The sequence below is a fragment of the Protomyctophum parallelum genome (genome assembly GCF_964188405.1).
Source record: "Protomyctophum parallelum genome assembly, chromosome: 2".
Classification (NCBI taxonomy): Eukaryota; Metazoa; Chordata; class Actinopteri; order Myctophiformes; family Myctophidae; genus Protomyctophum; species Protomyctophum parallelum.
The window spans coordinates 37,866,195-37,886,510 of NC_139699.1; the positions used below are offsets into that span (position 1 = coordinate 37,866,195).

The window sequence follows — 20,316 nt, forward strand, 5'->3', positions numbered from 1 at the left end:
GACACTAGTAAAAGTACATCTACTGGCGTGAGCTATTATAAGACTTTGACTAAAGTGGTTTTCTTGGGTGACTTTACCGGAGTCACTTTAAACTAAGTAATGCCGCGTTCACACCAAGGAAGCTAGAAAAAAAAGCTGTTCATTCCAAGCTTCAAAACGAAAAAGCTGCTCTGCATAGAGATAACATTGGACCACGAAGCAAGAAGCTGCTGCTTCTAGCTTCCTTGGTGTGAACGGGGCTTAAGATATCCTTCCTCAAGTACGGCATTCAATTAGCCTACTTTAAACATCACTATCCTGTTAAGCATGCTGTGCTATCAATGGCAAATCTATAATAAATATAATATTTGGATCACAGACATTTAATGGGTTGTTCGTTTATTTAGTATAGTCAGTGGCACAAGGTATATACTATACTGTATCAGCTATTTATTTTAAACCTCACAAGAAAGTTGTTCTACTCACTGGCCCTCTCACCCTCATTTAAAGCAGTGAGACCCTTTTTAGCTGGAGCCAAATTGGTTGTGAATTTAATTCTACAGTACATTTACATTAATTTAATATTCTAAAGCATGGTGTCTTTTTGTCTTTTTTTTGCCTGATGAAGATCAGCATGGTTGAAATGTTGAAATAAAATTGTTTAGGAGCTATAACTCAGTGTGTAGATAGGCTATTTTACACCACACTTTGAGTTCTGGTTTACAGGTACAAGATGTGAATGAATCTCCTCATCGTACAGCTTAAGTTAAGTTGCATGGGCTACAAAATAAAGCCATCAGTGATATGTTTGTTTAATGATAGATGAAGACAAAAGTATGGAAGCCCAATTCCATACCATTAGTTTTTATCCATGACATACTTTGTCAAAATTGTCAGACATACAGTATACTGTTTCTGAAATATCAGGCTACCACAGAGGGGCGCTGTTGTCCTTTGTGCCGAGTGACTGTAATCAATGTGAAGAACACTAACTTTTCTATCTATGATTATAATACAACTTAACGTATACAGCGAATCAATAAAACAGAATGCTCATGACTTGTATCACCAGAATTTTACTTTTTTTTGCAATAGATTTTGAATATGAATATAGAATATGTCATAACATAGGTTCAGAGAGTTAATGGATACATTTATATTGTGATATTTTCTTTAAATGAAAGTGAGGCTTTGTTGGACTCACTTCAATTATTTAATCACTGTGTGTAAACAAACACTACATATTGTACACATTTTACATTACAATGAAAGCACTATAAACACTTATGAAATGAAGGGACCTCCTGCTCCCAGACACGTGTATGAAAAGAGCAGTCTTTCTCTGTAACAGGTCAACTTGCTTGGAAATTTAAAATAGTTAGAAGACAATTAAGTACAAGAATAGCACATTTGATTAAAGAATTCTTCATTACCCACAGTAACAATATCAGAGATTGTTCTTTGCTCTTTGCCTTCGTTAACAAATTCTTAACAATTAATAATCATCAAATACAAAATAGTATCATAGAGAAAGGAGTTGCCCCATAAGAAGCAAGTAAGAAGAGAAAAAATATTTTGAGTAAAAATATGAGCAGCAATAAACCTACACCACATTGTACAGAAACCTGCTGCTGCTGGTATTATGAATAATGTACTCCAGATCAGTGAAGTATGAAGACAGTTATGGATGGAATAAGTAGTTAGTATAATAGAGTGAAATGGAGGATTAGAATCAGATTTGTTCAACTTGATTCTTCTGACTTGAATGCTGTCAAAGTTGGGCAATTCAGAGAATGTGGGTGAACCAAAAGGACCCTTTCTTTCTTTCTTTCTTTCTTTCTTTCTTTCTTTCTTTCTTTCTTTCTTTCTCTTTCAATTCAATTCACCAGCCTTGAATTCATGAAGTATTGTTTTGTTTTTGTTACATTCCTGATCTAATATTTGAATTAAAGTAAATCTTTATGAAACAAAAAATATGAATTCCAAAACAACTCTCACACTGCAATCAAAGTGTTGGTTATAAGCATATTTATTTAATATATCTTTTTTATAATAGTTTTTTTATTGATATTAATTTTACAACAGTATGAATAATTAAAAACATAAAAAAATGGGTTCATTAATATTGGAATATCGGATCAGGAATGCGACAAAACAAAGAATTCTCTATGAAGGCTTCATGGGGTGAGCAACTGATGTGCCTTGCTGCCCCTTTACCACTACACTGTAAAATGAGTGGTAATTTAAAGCTGCAATCCATACAAATGTATATGTCCTACCCGAGATTTACCACCTACCCAAGACTTGGGCAGTAGGGATATTGCACTTTGAGCTTCAGTCAATACCTCTTATTAAGAAATAATGCATGGTCCTACACCCAGGGTCAAGAGAAGGAAGACCACCTCCAACCACCGTTATATTGTATATAGCTGGATTTCAGCCTATAAGAGCACTACACCCATTTTCAACCATTTAATTATAATTCGTACTTTACTTACTAATGCTCCTTATACTGCGATAAAATGTAGAGAAAAAAAAATACGTCTCGTTTGAAATGACCACACCTGCCTACAGATGATGTAACTGGTAGTCGTCCTTTGAGTGTACAAATGTAACCAAATGGAATAATTTGGTTACAAATCTAATTGAATATATCTGGGCTATCAACTAAAATACTACCAAATCATATAACAAATAATGTAGCAGTAGTCTATTAAAATCTCATGGAAGTTCTGCTTTGGGAGCCAATCAAACAGCATGTATTGAGGAAATTAGGAGGATTTGAGTACGGAATTGACCGATCAAATCACATGAAGGGGAATATCTCTAATAGTACAGCAGGAAGAGCAAAGACAAATTCAATCTCAGTTCAATGGACAGTTGAAGCATAGTCTTCAAAGGCACAATAAAGTATGTACAACTACACCCCCCCCACATAGACATTAAAGTAAAGTGCACCATTACCCATACTGTACATTCTCATGTTTGATAGTGTAATACAAGATGTTACAGGACACACAGCATAGTGTGGCATGCTTTTAACCTGTTTAGGTGACATGTGTTTACTGTGCTTCTGGCTCCAAGGGACGAACACTGATAAAAACGAGTGCAAGTGATATGGGACAGAAATGAAATGCAACATATCATAAATACATAAATAAGAAAATATAAATACATATTATTGTGTGACATGTACGTAATCTTTTCCCCCCCAGAAGTCAGTCTTAGTTTAGGAAATGCATGAGTATGTCCATGCATTTGTTTTTGTTGTTTGTCGAGAACACTAGGCTACATGACAACAGCTCAATTCTCTGTTAGTCTTTAAACCTAAAGTTGGGCAATTGTTAGTGTCTTTAAATGATGGATAAAAGAAATGTTAAATAATTTATAGATGAATTGTGTTTTTATCATTTAAAGTAAAAACAAACAAAAAAGTTAAACAAATTAACTTAATTTTGAGTGGATTACCTTTTGTGCTTGTGTGTTACACTGACCAAGCCTACTGTATCTCCCACAACAATTAGAGAGACGCCCACATCCATCCACAAACATAAGCATTCTAGAGCCTAATTTATGCTCTGTCACACGATGGTGTCGTGAGACAGTTTGAATCAGGCTTTAGTTAACCATTCTAGGTGATATCTTGGTTTGTGCATGGATCTGAGGTCTGCAGCCCTTGTCAAGAGGACATGGACTAGTACTCCAGAGGCCATCATGCTGGCATCAAGTAGTGTATCTGAAAGATAGAGGATGTGGGATGCTACTCACAAGCTAACTTGCTGTCAAAGCTAGAGAGAGCAATGGCAAAGGCTTGCAGGGCACACATAGGGTAGTTATAGTCCATGGTGAAGACATCTTCTGCCACACGACCAAACTGCATCACAATGTAGTCAGCTACAAAGGAGGAACAAACGACAAAGAACATTTGAATCACTGACACTGACCAGGCCAGAGTCAACCTAATTACTATGAGTTCTAGTAATTAGCTTTTCTTTCTTATGTAACATCGTAAAGAACAGAATATACAGTATCAGATTGACCCTATTGGCCTGAATATAAATCCCTAACCACACCAAAGCGTCGAGGCGGTTTTAGCGTTGTCCCTGCGGTGTGATATGTCCTGTTGCGCGTTGACGCGCATCGTCCCTAGTGAATCAACGTATGGAATTCAATGGCCCAAACCACACCAAAGGGTCGAGACGTTAACTCCTTGCAACCGTTTAGACCCAAGGAGTTGCATGGTGACCCTTTGGTGTGGTTAGGGCTTAATTAGACTACATTTTCCCCCAATGAAAATATCCTAAAAACGGGGTCGTATTATAATCGGGGACTAGACTATTTGACATTCAATGTTCTTTTTCCACAAACGGGTCTTGAAAAATGCGGTGTCGTCTTATAATCAGAGTCGTCTTATATTTTGAACAATATGGTAATTAGATTCAATAGTAAAAGTGAGACAATGGAACTCACGGTCATTGTCGTGAATGATCTGGAAGTTCTTGACAGAAGCCTGCGTGACCCTGCCATGGAAGTTGAGCACATAAGATTGGGTGTCGTCGTTCCATACTGGGGTCTTATTGTGGAGTTCGATGACACTCTCTGTGCTCTTGTTCTGCCACCGTGCCAGCAATGACTCATGGTCCTGCATGTGTGATAAGGAAACATGAAAGGATCTAATGATCAATCAGGGCTGGCCGTACAAGGAGACAAACGTATCGTCGGTGTCGGGTGTAGATTTGCTATTTTTGTGTGACACTGTAGTATGATGAAGAGGGGTGTTAATTTGCGAAAAAGGTAAGACATGAAAAAGCTGAAATATGGAGATATGAGGTTTCTTAATGTTAGATTATCATAAAAGGTTGAGCATGGCTGGTGTAAAAGACTGAAGCTGTAGAGGTTTAAAGAAGCTCACATTTCGAGGCCGGATGGACACTCTCTCATGGTCCATGTTCATTCCAGGAATGATGACACTCATCTTACGAGGTCCCTTGAAGCCTAAGACATTAGTCTCCTACAGTGAAAAGACAATGAGTAAGTGCAAGCGAGTTTACATTATAGTGTAAATAAGTGTACAAAAGAGAAAGTGTAAAAATAGTGTACATATGTACATTTGTACACTCTCAAGGCCTAGATTAATACTCACATAGCAAATAGCTGCGAGTTCTTGACGTAGGTCACTAGCTTCGAGGCTGGTCGTGCTCTTCACAGGATTGAGGCCATTGTCATAGACGGTGAATTTGGTCCCCATGAGGTTAGACCTGTGATGAAACACAACATAATGGACCAACAAGGACCAGTGGTTAAGTGCTTAAGCCTATACTTTGTGATACGGTGAATAACAAAAAGAAAGAAATCACATTTGTGTGACGTGAGTGGCATCCACTGTGGCTGGCTGGCTGCCACATGATGTCACTGCTTAAAGCAAACATTAAAAGTCCATAGACTTGGACTGGCCCTTGACGTCATTTCTGAAAGCCAGTCGTTGGAGGAGAAAATGACAATCACACTTGTGTGAAGCGAGGCGCTCTTATCATCATACATCTTCATACATCATCACAGACACCCAGACACACACACATAGCTGGGCATAGGAGGGGCTATAGCGCTCCTCAAAAAGAATAATAATAATATATACTAATATATATAATTATATATATATATATATATCCGTTGCTGTCAGGAGGAAACTTCCTAACTCCATTCTTGAGTTTTTTTTTTTCATAATTCAGTGCTATTGAACACCCTTTACGTGTGTGTTGTTTCGAAAATATTGAACCAATGGAAAGTAGTAAAAAGTGCTTTGGGCAAAACCTCTTAACTCCATTGGACCCTCAAAATGTCTGCTAAAGCAACTAACTCCACCACCTCTCCCCCTCTCATGGAAGTAATTGACAATAAATAAAGTTACAACACCAACTTTGATGAGGCAGTATTGCTTTGTTTTAAAAAATATATGGTTTTCTTAATTTCCTGACGTTTCACCATATACATATATATATATATAATACTTTTGTATTTTTTATTCACCTATAAAGACATGCCAAAAATAGGGACACCAGATTGGGTTGAGAGAGGTTAATGAGAGAGAGAAACACAGGGAGAGGGACAGACATAAAGTAGCCCTAAGCTCCTAACCATCAATAGTGAATTGCATACAGCATTTCAATCAGTCTAGTAGGGAAAGGGAACATGGCTCCACAACAGCCAACCAATGCATTTACTGTAACAAGCCATCACTTGCTGTAATAACCGCTTCACCACAAATCATGTTTGTCCAATCGCAACACTCCCAAGCTTAAGCATCCACTCAAGCACTCGTTCTAAAGTACAAAGGAAGGAAAGAATGATTTCTGGAAGCTAGACGTAGAAGACGCCATTCTATATTCAAAGCAATTGTGGAAAACAAAACAAGATTGCCAACAACTACAGTCCTACGCATAGTTGTAGACTGTACTGTTAGTGTATATGTGGTTGCAATAATAAGATATTCTCTCATTATCTCATATGCTGAGGCATTATGGGACACTATGCAGTATCAGACTGGACAATGTTCATTGGCTTTACTCTAGTTTTTCACTCTACTACTTCAATCAAACCATAGGAGCAATACACTGCTGATTGGATAATGGTCTAACAGTTGAACAGGCCTTCAATTTGGACAGCCCTCTTCAGGGTTCTGATAAGCACTAGCTAAAAGGTTATAGTTAATTGCAATTTTCCTCTCCATCACTCAAACAGGAGGTTGATGGGGAAGGCTTGAGCTGAGCAGATAATCGAGCAATGGCTTGGTCGGCTCTGCAGATTGATGATGACTGCACACAGTGCGTCACGTTTGATTAAGGCCTGGGCTACACATACTCAATCTTTAATAAAACGGATATTTTCGTACTCCGTTGTCGTATGGGCAGGGGCCCATACGACAAAGATATCTGTGTCCACACATACAACCCAAAACGATCATTTTTGACTCAAACAAGCATGCCAGGCCAGTAGGTGGCGATAATAAATATGTAACGCAATAGAAAAATGTTCTGAGCATGCGTGGTGAGCTGGTTTCCCAATAAATCCCCCCACGTAACCCGGTAGTACTAAAAACAAAACAAACAAGGCATGCAGACAGGGCTCCGTCTAGTGAGCAACTTTAGAACTCACCTTCTAATATAAACACAAACCCCATTCTGGACTACTACGCACACTTGTAATCTATGCTTTGCTTCGCTGGTTCGCGCCCCACTGCCGCCACTGTTTTTACAACCGCAGACTTTTTAATAGTTTTTGGATTAAGGTTGCATTAAAAAGACTGGATTAAGGTTGGTGAAGGATGTGTTGCTCCCCTTCTTGCATACATAACCGCAAGCAGGGGAGCAACGCATCCTTCACCAACCTTAATCCAAAAACTATTAAAAAGTCTGCGGTTGTAAAAACAGCGGCGGCAGTGGGGCGCGAACCAGCGAAGCGAAGCAAAGCATAGATTACAAGTGTGCGTAGTAGACCACTAGGCTAGCGAGGCAGCTGACAGAATGGGGTTTGTGTTTATATTAGATGGTGAGGTTCCGCCCGCGCGGGTGGCGCTATCTGCCATCGTGTTTGTTGTCGTTTCTATGGTAACCTCGCGTTCACCCCGGAAGTTGTTCGTTTTTCAATCCATGAACTGATGCGCATGCTCAGTGTTAAAAGCAACAACGAACATGCGCGACTAGGGAGGTGACGTCATCCTTCCTCAAAAACTCCGTTTCGCATGACTACACAGCTCCACCATCCGGATCTTTTCCAAAATCTCCACTTATTTATCCGTTGCCAAAAACCTCCGTTTGAGTGTCCGAAAACGCCGTTTGCATCTGGCTGAAAGGCCCAAACGCACATAGAAATGTGCGTTTGAATAAAAACCTAGAGACGTATTGCCCAGGCCTAAAGCCCAGCAAGACTTCAGTGGAGCCATTGAGGGGTCATTGTGAAAAGGCCCATGGAGCCTCCCAGCCACTCCTGCAATCAAGGCTGAGTGGCTGGCAGCTTGCTCACTGCACACAGGTGTGGGAGGCTACAAATAGGACTCAATGCACTCACTCATTCATGCATGCTTCACCAAACTGGCTTGTTGTCCACCAACCTCCAGCACCATCACTCTCTTTCTCCACCCAACTGTGTGCGTCCATGAAAGCAAACGTGAGTCAAACTATGGAACCTCAAATGTTTGTTCATCACCTCATCATGGACTCACTGCACTGCCCATGTGCTTTGAGTCAACTGCTTGTTATGTGGGTTATTTATGTTGGTTTATGGAAACTGCATGGAATGTATAATGTTTGGCCTGCCTAATTGGGCATCATGTATATATATTTGACATATTATAGTTATAGGTATGTTTGTTTCATATATGATTGATTGATGCTTTCCTTATATCTATTTGGCCTACATTATTCCTGATTGATTATTTAACATAGAGATATAGTTTCTCATATATATATATTTGAAGCTTTGAGATATTATATATATATATTATTATTATATATATATGTATATTTGATGCTTTAAGATATTATATATATATATTATATATATATATTATATCTGATCTCTAATTATGCATGTTTGATTTAATTATGAATATTATTTATACTCTTGAATATGGATTGAGCTGCCATTTATGATTTGTTGTCTGATAGGCTTATTGATGCCGACTATTGTTTGTCCCTTTGTACAGCACACAAACCAATTAAAACCTAAACAGAATCCTCTGCCTCTTCTAGTCTATGAGATCAATGTTGTCACCTTTTCTTACTAGTACCTCACACGAAACACTGATAATGAACACACCTACTACAGGTACAACATGACGTTGCTGTCTTGCAGAAACCTCCATGTTGTAACTATCATCAACCTTGAGAACGCTGATGTAGGCTCATCAGGCCGAAATGTGCCCGTTGTACATCAGAGTAAATACACCATGTGAAAAGGACATTTCTTGTGTGTTGGCTATTTCTTCATTATCTCCATTATCCACTCAACTGCATTGACAATGTGTGAGATTTTTAGAACATCATGTGCTTAAAGTTCCACTTCCACAGCACACACACACACACACACACACACACACACACACACACACACACACACACACACACACACACACACACACACACACACACACACACACACACACACACACACACACACACACACACACACACACACGCACACACACACGAGGAGCCTCCTGAGTCCTGACAATTTAAGTGGTACCTAGTAAGTAGCATTGGGAACTGTTAATTCCCAGTGCTACTTACATACGTTTAACACATGTAATTCAAATGTGCAGATACAGAACTTGCAGCCACGACTCCTTCTGTATTGAATGTTCTTCTGCCATAAGCCTAATTGTCACCACAAGGCCGAAGGCATGGGGAGAGACTATGTTTTGCATCCATGGCAGTATTGCTTTGTTTTCAATATACGTATAAGGTTTTCTTAATTTCCTGAAAAATTTATATTTTTCATTTTCTGAAAAATGAACATTTTGGAGTTAGGTGGTTTAAGTTCCCGACAGCAGAGATATTATATATTTTGAACAATATTATCACTCAATACCAAACAATGCACACCCACAACAAACGTTCCTGACCTGGTGGAAACCTGTGCTCCGAGGAGCACCTTTTGTAGTTCATACTGTGCACAACAATTATGTAATTTACCAAAAATAACACATTTTCAATTTCAGTGCTTTCATCAAATGTATGTAATTGCAGGTGCTCCTTCCTCAACAATGAGCCAGAAGTGATTAAACTAATTACCCTCTTGTATTGAATGCCAAAATGGTGTGATAACCAAAAATCACAGAGAATATTGCTAAATTAATTCTTCTTCCCAAGCAGACACATAGGTTATTTCTGTCTCAAGCTCTATTCTGAGACCAGTGGGGAAAAGACTTTTGCAAGCAGCTCTTGATCTCATAGTTGCATGTTCTAACAAGAGGCAGATTGAGCGTATAAAATGGTTCAGAACAGGAACTTAAGGCAACAATAAATGCAGTGTTTGAAGCAAAGTATAATAATAGATTACTTCTATAAAGTTCAAGTTGTGAGAGCTCAAATAGTGGGTATAGTAGGGAAACAGCAAGAGAAAGAGAGAGAGGTGGGAGGGAGAGAAAGAGAGGGATTGGAGGGAATTGACATTGTTAGGCAACAGCATTGGTCCTGATGTCAGTGCAAACGTGCCATTGTATGGCAATGTTTGCTGTTGTGTGTGACATAAGACCAGAGTTTGATCAGCGAGAGATCAAGCGAGCAAGAGAGAGAGAGAGAGGGCATTCTCAGCAACCGTTTTGTCTGAGTATTCAGTGACGTAAGTACTGTACTGTAGTCTGTGTACTGTACCCTCACACACAAAGTCACATACTGTATGGACTGGGTGAATGGGTCATGCTCATATATACATATAGACCTACACAGTTAATATCAATGGATAGTGCTTGTGCTCACACACACACACACACAGACAGACAGACAGACAGACAGACAGACAGACAGACAGACAGTCACGTAATGGAGGCGGTTAGCACCTAAACACAGCGAAAACCTAAACAGTCAAAATATATAACCAGTACAGCAGAACATTCAGAGTTGAAAATGCTTCACCACTGGAACTAAAAGCAACATTGAATGTTGTGTCTGAAACAAAGTATAACTAGAAAAAGTGCCCTTCTGGGCACAGGTCTCCACCAGGTTATCCACAGATCCGTGCAGTTAGAGGTAAAAACACTTTTCGGCCAGTTATAGCGCCACCTTGAGGCTGAGTTGAAATTGTTCATGTGGCATTTTGTCCTCGGCCTAGTGGGAATGTGGGTGCACAATTTCACGGAAATCACGCGATGTGTTCATGATTTGCAGCATTTTGTTTGAAACTGAGCACTCCTGTGAACTTTGGAAGCCAATCTTAACCAATCAGGATGGAGTGTGAGAAATCTGAAAGACCGGTTTGGTTGAATGGCTCTAGAGAGACTGTGTACCAATTTGCGTGATGTTTGGACAAAATCTGTAGGTGTGCTGTGCAAAAACTTGTTTTGCACAAAGCGGCCTCCTGGTGGCGCTATAACAGGCCGTTCTGGAAAGTCGACCGATGGGGGCATCGACCGGGTTAACGGTGGCCGAGATTAGCTGCTCACGGACGGACGGACACACACACACACACACACACGGACACACGGACGGACGGAGTGCAAAACATACTCTCCCCCCATGCCTTCGGCCTGGTGGAGACAATAACTAAAACAAACTGTCAAGTAAAAAACAGGTCGGCGGACGAGGAAAAATCTCTTTTATCAATTATTTTGGTTTTCAACCATACCTATAGTATCTAATATTTGAGTCTGTGCAAACAGACCACTAGGGGGCGCTCCCAACGCTTTTTGAAATCCTTATACCCATACCTAACACCACACCAAAATTCAGAAACTAGCCACCAAAAGCCAAATCTTGCTGATTTCTTACAACTCCGCCCCCCGCTAGATGTCATCAATATTGGCCAGCAACTCTACATCTGACCTCAAACCTCAAACAAACATTCCATACTGTATGTTGATCCTTCCCCATCTATCCTTCCTCTTCGATGTCTACCTTTTGAATTATACCTGTCCATTCAAATTTCAAACTCTAGACGGGCCTACCCCAACGTTATGAGTGCAGCCGCGCCCGGCAGCCAGGGTAAACTAGAGTTCTCAACAGGCCCGAAAATTAAGGCCCGGCCCTACCTGGGCCCTCATCAAACCCTGTACACTCAAGAGAATGTCCCCACTATCACCCTCAGAACTCCATATATACTGTATGAAGCTGACCTGTTCTGACATTCCATAATGTTGATCTGACCTCATCAAACCCTGTACACACTCAAGACATGCTCCTTACAGTACATAATTCCTTCCATGTTGATCTGACCCCCCATGCCAAAGTGCCAGCACTCGCCCTCAGGCGTCTGCCGTCAACGAGGCGGATGTGTGACCCTTTAGGCTTAGGGCGAGGTATATCTACTATAGTGCAAAAAAACATTTATCTAAGGATACCACTTGGAAAACAAAGGAAATATGAATAATATAATAAATAATTCAGTTGCTTTCTGTTTTTCTTGCTAGACAGCAAAGCTTGTCCTCAAATGTAATCAAATGTCATGCAGCATTACCTCAGCTTGCCGATGAAGCTCTCTCCACCTCGAGACAGATCCGTGGGATCGATGGAGATGAGATAATTAGATGTTTTACTCTTTTTTCTCTTCCTCCCAGCCAACAGGAACACCTATGGCAATCCAGGAATCCAATTAGTATATAACAACAAATCAGCATCACCAATAAGCCCCAGGCAGCCAACACATGTAAGCCCGTGTAATGTTGTTCCAGGCAGCTGCATACAGCTTGACAAAGCAGTCTTACCATGTCTCGTCAGAAATATTTGATTCAAGCCCTGTCAGAAGTATCTGATTTCTGTTAACTATTCATAATCATTATCAAGATTATTCTTATGGGAAATAAGAATTTAAACAACTTCGAGAATAAAATGTTTGCACTCTAAAAAGTCCAAACGATCACAAATACCAGCCATATGTGTAAAATATATAGAAGAGAGAAACAGAGAAACATGCTTGCACACTGGTACTGGTACTACTAAGAAAGGGAATGTGCATGCATGGTGCTGGTACAAAAACAGAAAAAAATGAAAACATTTTAGCCAAACCACACACCTGTGTCCTGGCTATTTATAGACACATTAAAGGGGCATTCATTTTCAATTTTATGAAAAAAACATGGTGAAACACATCTTGATGACATCATCAAGATGTGTTTCACCATGTTAATGATTTTTTTCAGACCTCCAGTTCTAGGAAACACAGAATGGGGGGACTTTTTATTATTTCCACACAACAGCTCTAAGGTATATTAATGACATAGCAATATGTTGAAAATGAGTGGAATGCCCCTTTAAGAAACAGGTCTGCTGGTCGCAGCGAACAAATTTCCTGTAGGTGGAGACAAGATATCTGCAGGGTACACAGTCAGCTCTCCTACTACATTGAATGGGAAAGTGACTGATGGTAGTCTGCTCAAAATGTTACTCTTTTACCTGCTTTATACTAACGCTAACTTGTGTAGTTTATGGCTGCTCCAACAGTGGTGGCAAAATTCAACTTTGGAGGGAAACGGAATGCCGTTAGATGAGCCATACTGTATAAACGGCATTGGCTGAGACGAAACAGTGAAAGGTCCTGAAAGATACATAACGTCGGTCTTACCCAATCTTTCTGGGCTTAAATGCTTAATAATAATAATAATATTGTATTACTGTTATTATTAACGAAACATCATATTACTCAATTCAAGTACATCAGTGCAGTGTAACAATGACATCAAATAGATTTGAGATTTATTTGACACATTATTATTAGGCTATTATAAAGCATTTAAATTATAAGGTATAAAGCACATCAGCCTTGTGTTCATACAACAGAAAGCTATAAACTACACAGGTTCATCCCAATGGTCGGGGTGTCTTTGTAAAGTTAGTGTTAGTAAAAAGCAGGTAAAAGAGTAACATTTGAGCAGAATAATCAGTCACTTTCCCATTCAATGTAGTAGAATAACTGTGTACACCACAGATATCTTGTCTCTGCCTACAGGAAATACGTTTGCTGCAACCAGCATTAAAAATAAATGAGATAAAGGTTTTCTGCCCAGGAGCGAGAACATAACAAAGACTGGCCACAGTACAAAGAAGACAAGATCCAAATTCAAATACACAGATAATACTAAAGTGAAATTCTCTTTCAAAATGTTCATGTTTCAGGAAATGAAAAAACATCCAGCTCAAGTGGAGTTAGGAGGTTTTTGTTGAGAAAGAAAAAATAAAGATGGCTAAACGGGTGGAGGTAGCTGATTTGGCAGATAGTTTGAGGATCCAATGGAGTTAGGAGCACTTTTTAATACTTAGGTTAAATATTTTTTAACCAACACACAGACATAAAGGGTGTTCAATAGCATTGATTTATGATAAAAAACAACTAAAACCTCAAAAATGGAGATAGGTGGTTTCTTCCGGACAGCAACGATATATAAATGATACTGTGTGCCAATGAAGTCTTGAGACTTGAATGTAAAATGTTATATTTTGTGGGTTCATTCACTATGAACTTTTGTAAATCTTTTTGTAAATCTTATAAGGTAAACCGACATGTACTGCATGAATACGCTTTGAGCTTCAGCCTACGCCTTTTCGATCAACCCAAAAGAAAGGTTGGATGTTTGGATGTAATGTAAAATGTAATGATTCATGTCATACTGTTGATGATGATCGAAATAAACTAAAAGTAAAAAGAAACTGACGCGTCGTGAGCTTGTAGGTCTGCTATTTCCGGCGTGCTGCCCACTGTCCAAACAAGAACGCACATCAGGTGGAGTCCCACAATACACAACAGTGTGTGACTGACACAGTATGTAAGGGGCAGGCAATCGATAAATAGGAATCCTCTCTTACGTGTTTGACGTTCCTACCCAGAGCTTGATTGCCAGGATGAGCCTGTCTCCCCTATACAGTAGCCTACATACAGTAATAATACAGTACAGTCATCCCCTGCACTGATCTGTGTAAAACCTTTGCCCTGCATGTATAGTCTATAAAGTCTACGTTTTGGGAGGGTGTTTGCTATTGCTTCCAAATTTAACTTTATAATTTCGTGGGACATAATGGTATATAAAAAGTGACATAGTGCTGCTTTAAGTAAATGTACTTAATAACTTTCCACCACAGCCACCAACTAACCCTATACTCTCACCTTCTTGCCATCCTCTCTCTCTAGGTGGAGGTAGTAGGTGGGGTAGATGCCTCTGTCCATGCCCTTCTTGTCCCGAGTGATTCTGCACTTCACTCGGATCCCCTGGGGCGCGGGACGCAGTGAGAATTCTTCCAGGTCGTCTACATCGATGGCTGGTTCACCAGCCGGCGGTGTGGACGCGGAAGCCGCCTCCTGTGGGACAAGATCAGCCACACACAATACAAGACTCGCCTCATGAGATGGAAGACTAGTATTTGAGTGACAGTCAAATTTCTTTAGATATGGGAAATGGGCTGAAGTAGTGAGCATCCACCCGGACTGAAATAGGGTAAGCACGCTGTCTTAAATGGGGACACGCCATAAGAGACTGAACACACATCATGGCTACATGACCAGCCTGTGTGACAGGCTAGCACTATCACATTTCCTGAATTGATTGGAACCCAAAGGTTAATTAACCAGATTTTTACTGGGATGTCTAGCGCCTTAACGTTCCTTTTGATGACATAGAAAGCCCTTCTTGCCTTTTCTCTCAGGTCGTTCGCAGCTTGGTTAATTAATGTGCATCAATTACGTTTTTTTAACAAACCCCCGCTTGGTAAAGTAGATCTTTTTGCTTCATACTTTTACTACTGTCAGGTGATATTGCACATTACCCAGGACCGGTCACAACAAGATCTCAATAGGCGAGATTGCTACTCCTGTGTGACCAAGCGGTGGCTATAGTAACAACAGCACCGTGGCTGAGACAACAAAGGGACTTCACGTCTCATTTAGCTTAACACCGGGGTTGGAGGCTGAAAACACTGAGCAGAAGGAGCAAAAACTTGGCCCTCCGCCAAGCACCCACGACCACCAGAGGCCACCACAGACCCAGTCAACAGCCCGTCACCAGTGCAGAGGGAGCCGAGGAGTACAACCATGCAGGATTCAGTGCAAACGAGGACGACGATGAACAACGGCCTGCATCCAGTGAGGCCCATAGCCAGCACCTGTCGCCGAGGCCCATGGTTTCATCGAGGCCCTCCAGAACCACACAGCTAGACCGCCCGACGGGCCAGGCCCAGGCCTACCACCAGAGCTTCCAAAACCGACCGACGATTAATCCCACCCGCTTCCCCTCCCCTCCCCCCAAGGCAAGACGCGGAAGACAACAATGGCCAATGGCCATCTGCTCTGACCTCAGCCAACATTGAGGACATCACCACTATTGTCGGCGCCAACAGACTTCACTTTTTTCATTTGAATGTGAACAGCCTTGGTCCCAAACTGGCCGAAATAAGTCAACTATTTCAAAGCGGTAACGGCAAACGTCCTGAGTTTCTCTGAAACAAAACTTGATGAGTCTACCAAGGACCCAGAGATTAAATTAGAAAACTACTCAATCATTACAAATGACAGAAACAAACATGGTGGTGGCGTGTGCATGTATTTTGTGCATCGATTATTAGATTACAGAGGGGAGAGTTTGTAAACACAGAGCAAAGATATTACACAGTTTCCCCAACTTTGAGAACCACTGGCTAAAATCAGCCATCCCAAACCCACACAGACATATATATATATATATATATATATATATATATATATATATATATATACAGTAGTTACAGTCCACCACTGCATGTACTGTACTGTACCTACCTTGCATGACTTCTTGCTGGTGGCAGAGCCTGGTCTTGTATTGCTGTTGAGCTGAGAGGAACTGGAACTCATTTCATCTTCATCGTCCTCTTCCTCATCAAAATTCATACTGCTAGAGATACCTTCAGAAATAAAAGGCACAGATCTGCCATTGGAATATCAATATTGCACAGTAAATGTACATTTATGTATTATTATATTATAAAGAAAGCTATGTACTGCCGGCACTCTACAGAATGTACATTGCTGGCTTTAATTATTAATTATCACGCCTACTGTATGCTAGTTGTTACTGTGTTCCAGAGAACCATGTTTCTAGGTTGCATGTTATATTATTGATCCTGTATTATACACTTATTACTGTACCTTTATTTATGTTGCTATGGAAGCTGAAAATGATTGTCAAACAACTGGTTTTGTCTGTGAGCAGCCGTGTAATACTAATAAGTGGTATAATGGCTGCACATTGGTCATTCAAAATAAACTCTGACACCTTGAAAGGGTTTATTTTCTAGTAATGACTCACTGTACATGACCTTTCAAGGATGAAGCAAAAGTATTCTGTCTATTCCAATTTACTTCCGTATATTCCCTTTTTCCTATTTAGGCGAATAAGCATTTGAAATTTGAAAAAACTGTCTGGCTCAAGAGAAGGTAGGCACAATGGACTTTCAACCTAGCATCCCTCTTTCAGACATGCTATTACAGAAGACAAACATTTTCCAAAATGTTCAAAAACAGCTCTAAAATAGCCATACAAGGACATACAAGGTTTCCGCCTGACAGACAATTGTGCTACCTTTTTTCAGCATGGTGACTCGCAGGTCCTGTTTGCTCTGGGACTGAGTGCAGCTCATCACAACAGAGTCTCCCTCGCTGTCCGATGTGGTTGAATGGCCCACCGTCAGGATCTGGATGTGACTATCCTCCAGATGGGAAGTGGAGCCATCCATCCCTGCTGACACACAGCGGCGGAAAGCAACTATATAAGTACATACACTCAAGTACTGTACTTAAAGGCGTAGTGAAACGGAAATGGTGGACATTTTATTTTGAAGTTTCAGACTGTTTCAAGTTGAAACACTCTCTCTAGGTCGTCCTCAGACGAGCCCTCCATCGTCGTTTCCAGTCATCCCGATTCTCCATACATCTGGCCAGTTCGTTGGTACTTTGCACTCCTGCATCGCTCTTGAGTACATCCACGTATATTAGCGTGGTGCGTCCTCGTGATCGATGTCCGTGTGTTGGTTCCCAGAGCACCAGTTTGCTGGCTGGCAGTTCTTGATGTCTTTGGCAGTGTCCTGCTAGTCTCATTCTCCTGGCTGCTATTTTCTGGCTCACCCTTGGTAATCCCTCATACAGAGTATTGTTAGTGACATGTACAGTGTTGCTGTTAAGTACTGCACGCAGCATTCTGGTGTAGCACCCGTCAAGGGACTTCTGCAGGGTTGGTTGGTCCAGCATTCACTGCCGTATAGGAGAACAGACTCCACTGTTGCGTAGAAGAAGCTGAGTTTGATTTGTCGGGGGAGATTGGAGTTCCATACACTGGTCATGCCATTCAGGGCCCTCCATGCAAGTGCCTTCCTCACTTTCAGATCTTGCTCGGTTGAGTTGATCCATGCGCCCAGGTACTTGAAGTCCTTGACTTCCTTCAGCACAGTGCCTCCTGTTGTTGTGAGAGGTGGATGTTCAGGTGAGATGTTATAGGTGATAACCTCAGTTTTCTTGGCATTTAGCCTAAGGCCAACATTGGCACACTCCAGCTCCACTCTGTTCAGGAGTTCCTGAGCTTGTTCCACGTTGTCGGAGACACTGCTATGAAGCTTCTGAACCAATCAGAGCGTTGCATCCCTTCAGGGGATGGGACGGTAGCTATGCTACGCAGGACAGCATGGAGTGTTTGTTTACAAGTCAGATAGTCGGCCAGCTTTACCAGTTTACTCTTAAGTGGCTTATTTCTACCCTATAATGTTGTCAGATAGGCCAACATATTTTAGTGTGATGATTAAGTTGAAACCGAGTAATACACTGTCTGGATGTTATCTTGAATGGGAATAAAAACGGAAGATTTCTGTAATCAGTGCAGGCCGGATGCGGAGATATGGGGAATTAAACGGGTGAGCTTCATTTTTATTGGCTTTTATCGATGTGGGCCTCGACACGTCATCACGCAGCACGTGATGACGTGTCGAGCCCGCTCATCCTAGGGCCACACATCGCAAATGGGAAGAAGGCAATAGTGGGAGGGCGATACTGTTTTTGTTTTACTGGAAAAGCAAACATGGCAACCCATGATATTTTCATATGCACAGTTGCTTGGAAAGTGCAAACTTGGCTGAGTGGCCCTAATTTTTGTTTTGCTTGTTTTTATTTCCGTATAAAAGCAAGCATGGCAAGTGGCAATGTTTATATATACCAAGTTGCTTGGATGTCGCAAATGCGCTGAACCGCCTGTGCTGTGGGGTGGGATGCATCAAGTCATCTATGAAGAAGTGGGGCCTATCGGACAGTGCGGCATGTGAGTGTGGCGAGCCTGAACAGACTGCCGAGCACACCCTCAGAAGCTGGCCTTTTTTACTTAGGACCAGAGACGAGGGCATGGCTGCATGACACTGAGTTGGCCATCTGATGATACACGAAAGAAGAAAGAAGATGTAGTGCAGATGGATTCGGGTGGCGTGCAAGATTTTAAGTGGAGAGATGTGTGCTATCGGAGTGGTTTGGTAGGAGAAGGCCAACAGATAAACGGCCCCTTTCCATTAAGGAAGAAGGTAGAAGGATTGTGTGTACTGTATGAGCACTGAAAATCCTGTTGCCAGGTGTGTGTTACATGTAGCCTATGCATATGCACTGTAGATTGATTGATTGAATAGTTTATTAGACAGAATGTAAAAACAGCAACAGAGTACAGTCAAACACTCAGCCCAAAAGGGATAGCACCAAAAAAAGTCCTTGCGGTCTTGTTTCCATTTAGTGCAGGCCCTATGTAATCAATCGATTGCAACGATCCTGTTGCAGGAAATAGTTATTGTGGTGCTGTGTCTATTCAAACATAGCTGAATTACAAGCTCCCATCGTGATGTACCGTATAATACACAGTAGCAGCAAGTCGACTGCAGTGTATTAGTGGCGTTGCAGCATCAGTTTGATGTCTGTCTGGGTTATTTATGTACATGTAGTCAGCTCTGGGATTTTTTCATGGTTCTTCTGGCACCCTCTGTTCCTTTGTCATTCAATTAGCTGTTGTAACAAGGAAGAACATAATGTCCCCTGCCACTGCATCAAGCACTCAAGCACAGCTAGCTACAGTAGGGCTGAAGTGGTCTGGCCATTACGACTTCAAAGCCATCCCCCCCAGTCCTTCTGGCTTCTCCTAATAGAAACAGCATGGCCAGCACAAAGATATCTTTATTACAATAAATGCAGGGAATCTCTGTACGTATGTATGTCTGTAATGCACGTATCTCGAGAACCGTTCTACCGACCAACTTCAATTTGGGTTACGTGTTAGTGGAAACAGCATGACACTCACATGATATTAGTGCCGTCCCTCTCAGTAGCCTATTCCACAATGTCACACCACATATTTGCATACTGGGCCCTGGTTAGTTAGAGCCTGGTTCCAGACGAATCTGGTTGGCTCGTCACCACTTTGGCCGTGAAGTCCTCCCACAATTGAGAGGGGCCAGACTTAATCTGCCTGGGTCAGTATGCATTGCAAAGGCAGATGCTGGCCGGCTACGCAAGGTTAGATCAACCTATAATCTACAATACCAGATATTAACGTTGTACGACAGAGTATAAATTAGACATCCAGTAAGGTGGGTTGAATGAGCCTGATCATGACAATGTCATGTACAATCAATTCTTAATGTGCATTAC

General features: G+C 41.2%; 1 protein-coding gene across 1 annotated transcript in view; it reads right to left on the reverse strand.

Moving 5' to 3' along the window:
- Nucleotides 1-3,739: 3,739 nt before the first annotated feature.
- The window catches only part of tub (TUB bipartite transcription factor), a gene marked incomplete at both ends in the record, with an annotated part of 42,595 nt that continues 26,018 nt past the window's right edge, over nucleotides 3,740-20,316 (reverse strand). Inside the window, 8 exons of the mRNA XM_083791552.1 lie at nucleotides 3,740-3,873; nucleotides 4,450-4,621; nucleotides 4,892-4,990; nucleotides 5,123-5,237; nucleotides 12,148-12,260; nucleotides 14,788-14,979; nucleotides 16,432-16,553; nucleotides 17,231-17,389. Coding sequence (XP_083647678.1) covers nucleotides 3,740-3,873; nucleotides 4,450-4,621; nucleotides 4,892-4,990; nucleotides 5,123-5,237; nucleotides 12,148-12,260; nucleotides 14,788-14,979; nucleotides 16,432-16,553; nucleotides 17,231-17,389 — 1,106 coding nt within the window. The remainder of the gene's footprint in view (nucleotides 3,874-4,449; nucleotides 4,622-4,891; nucleotides 4,991-5,122; nucleotides 5,238-12,147; nucleotides 12,261-14,787; nucleotides 14,980-16,431; nucleotides 16,554-17,230; nucleotides 17,390-20,316) is intronic.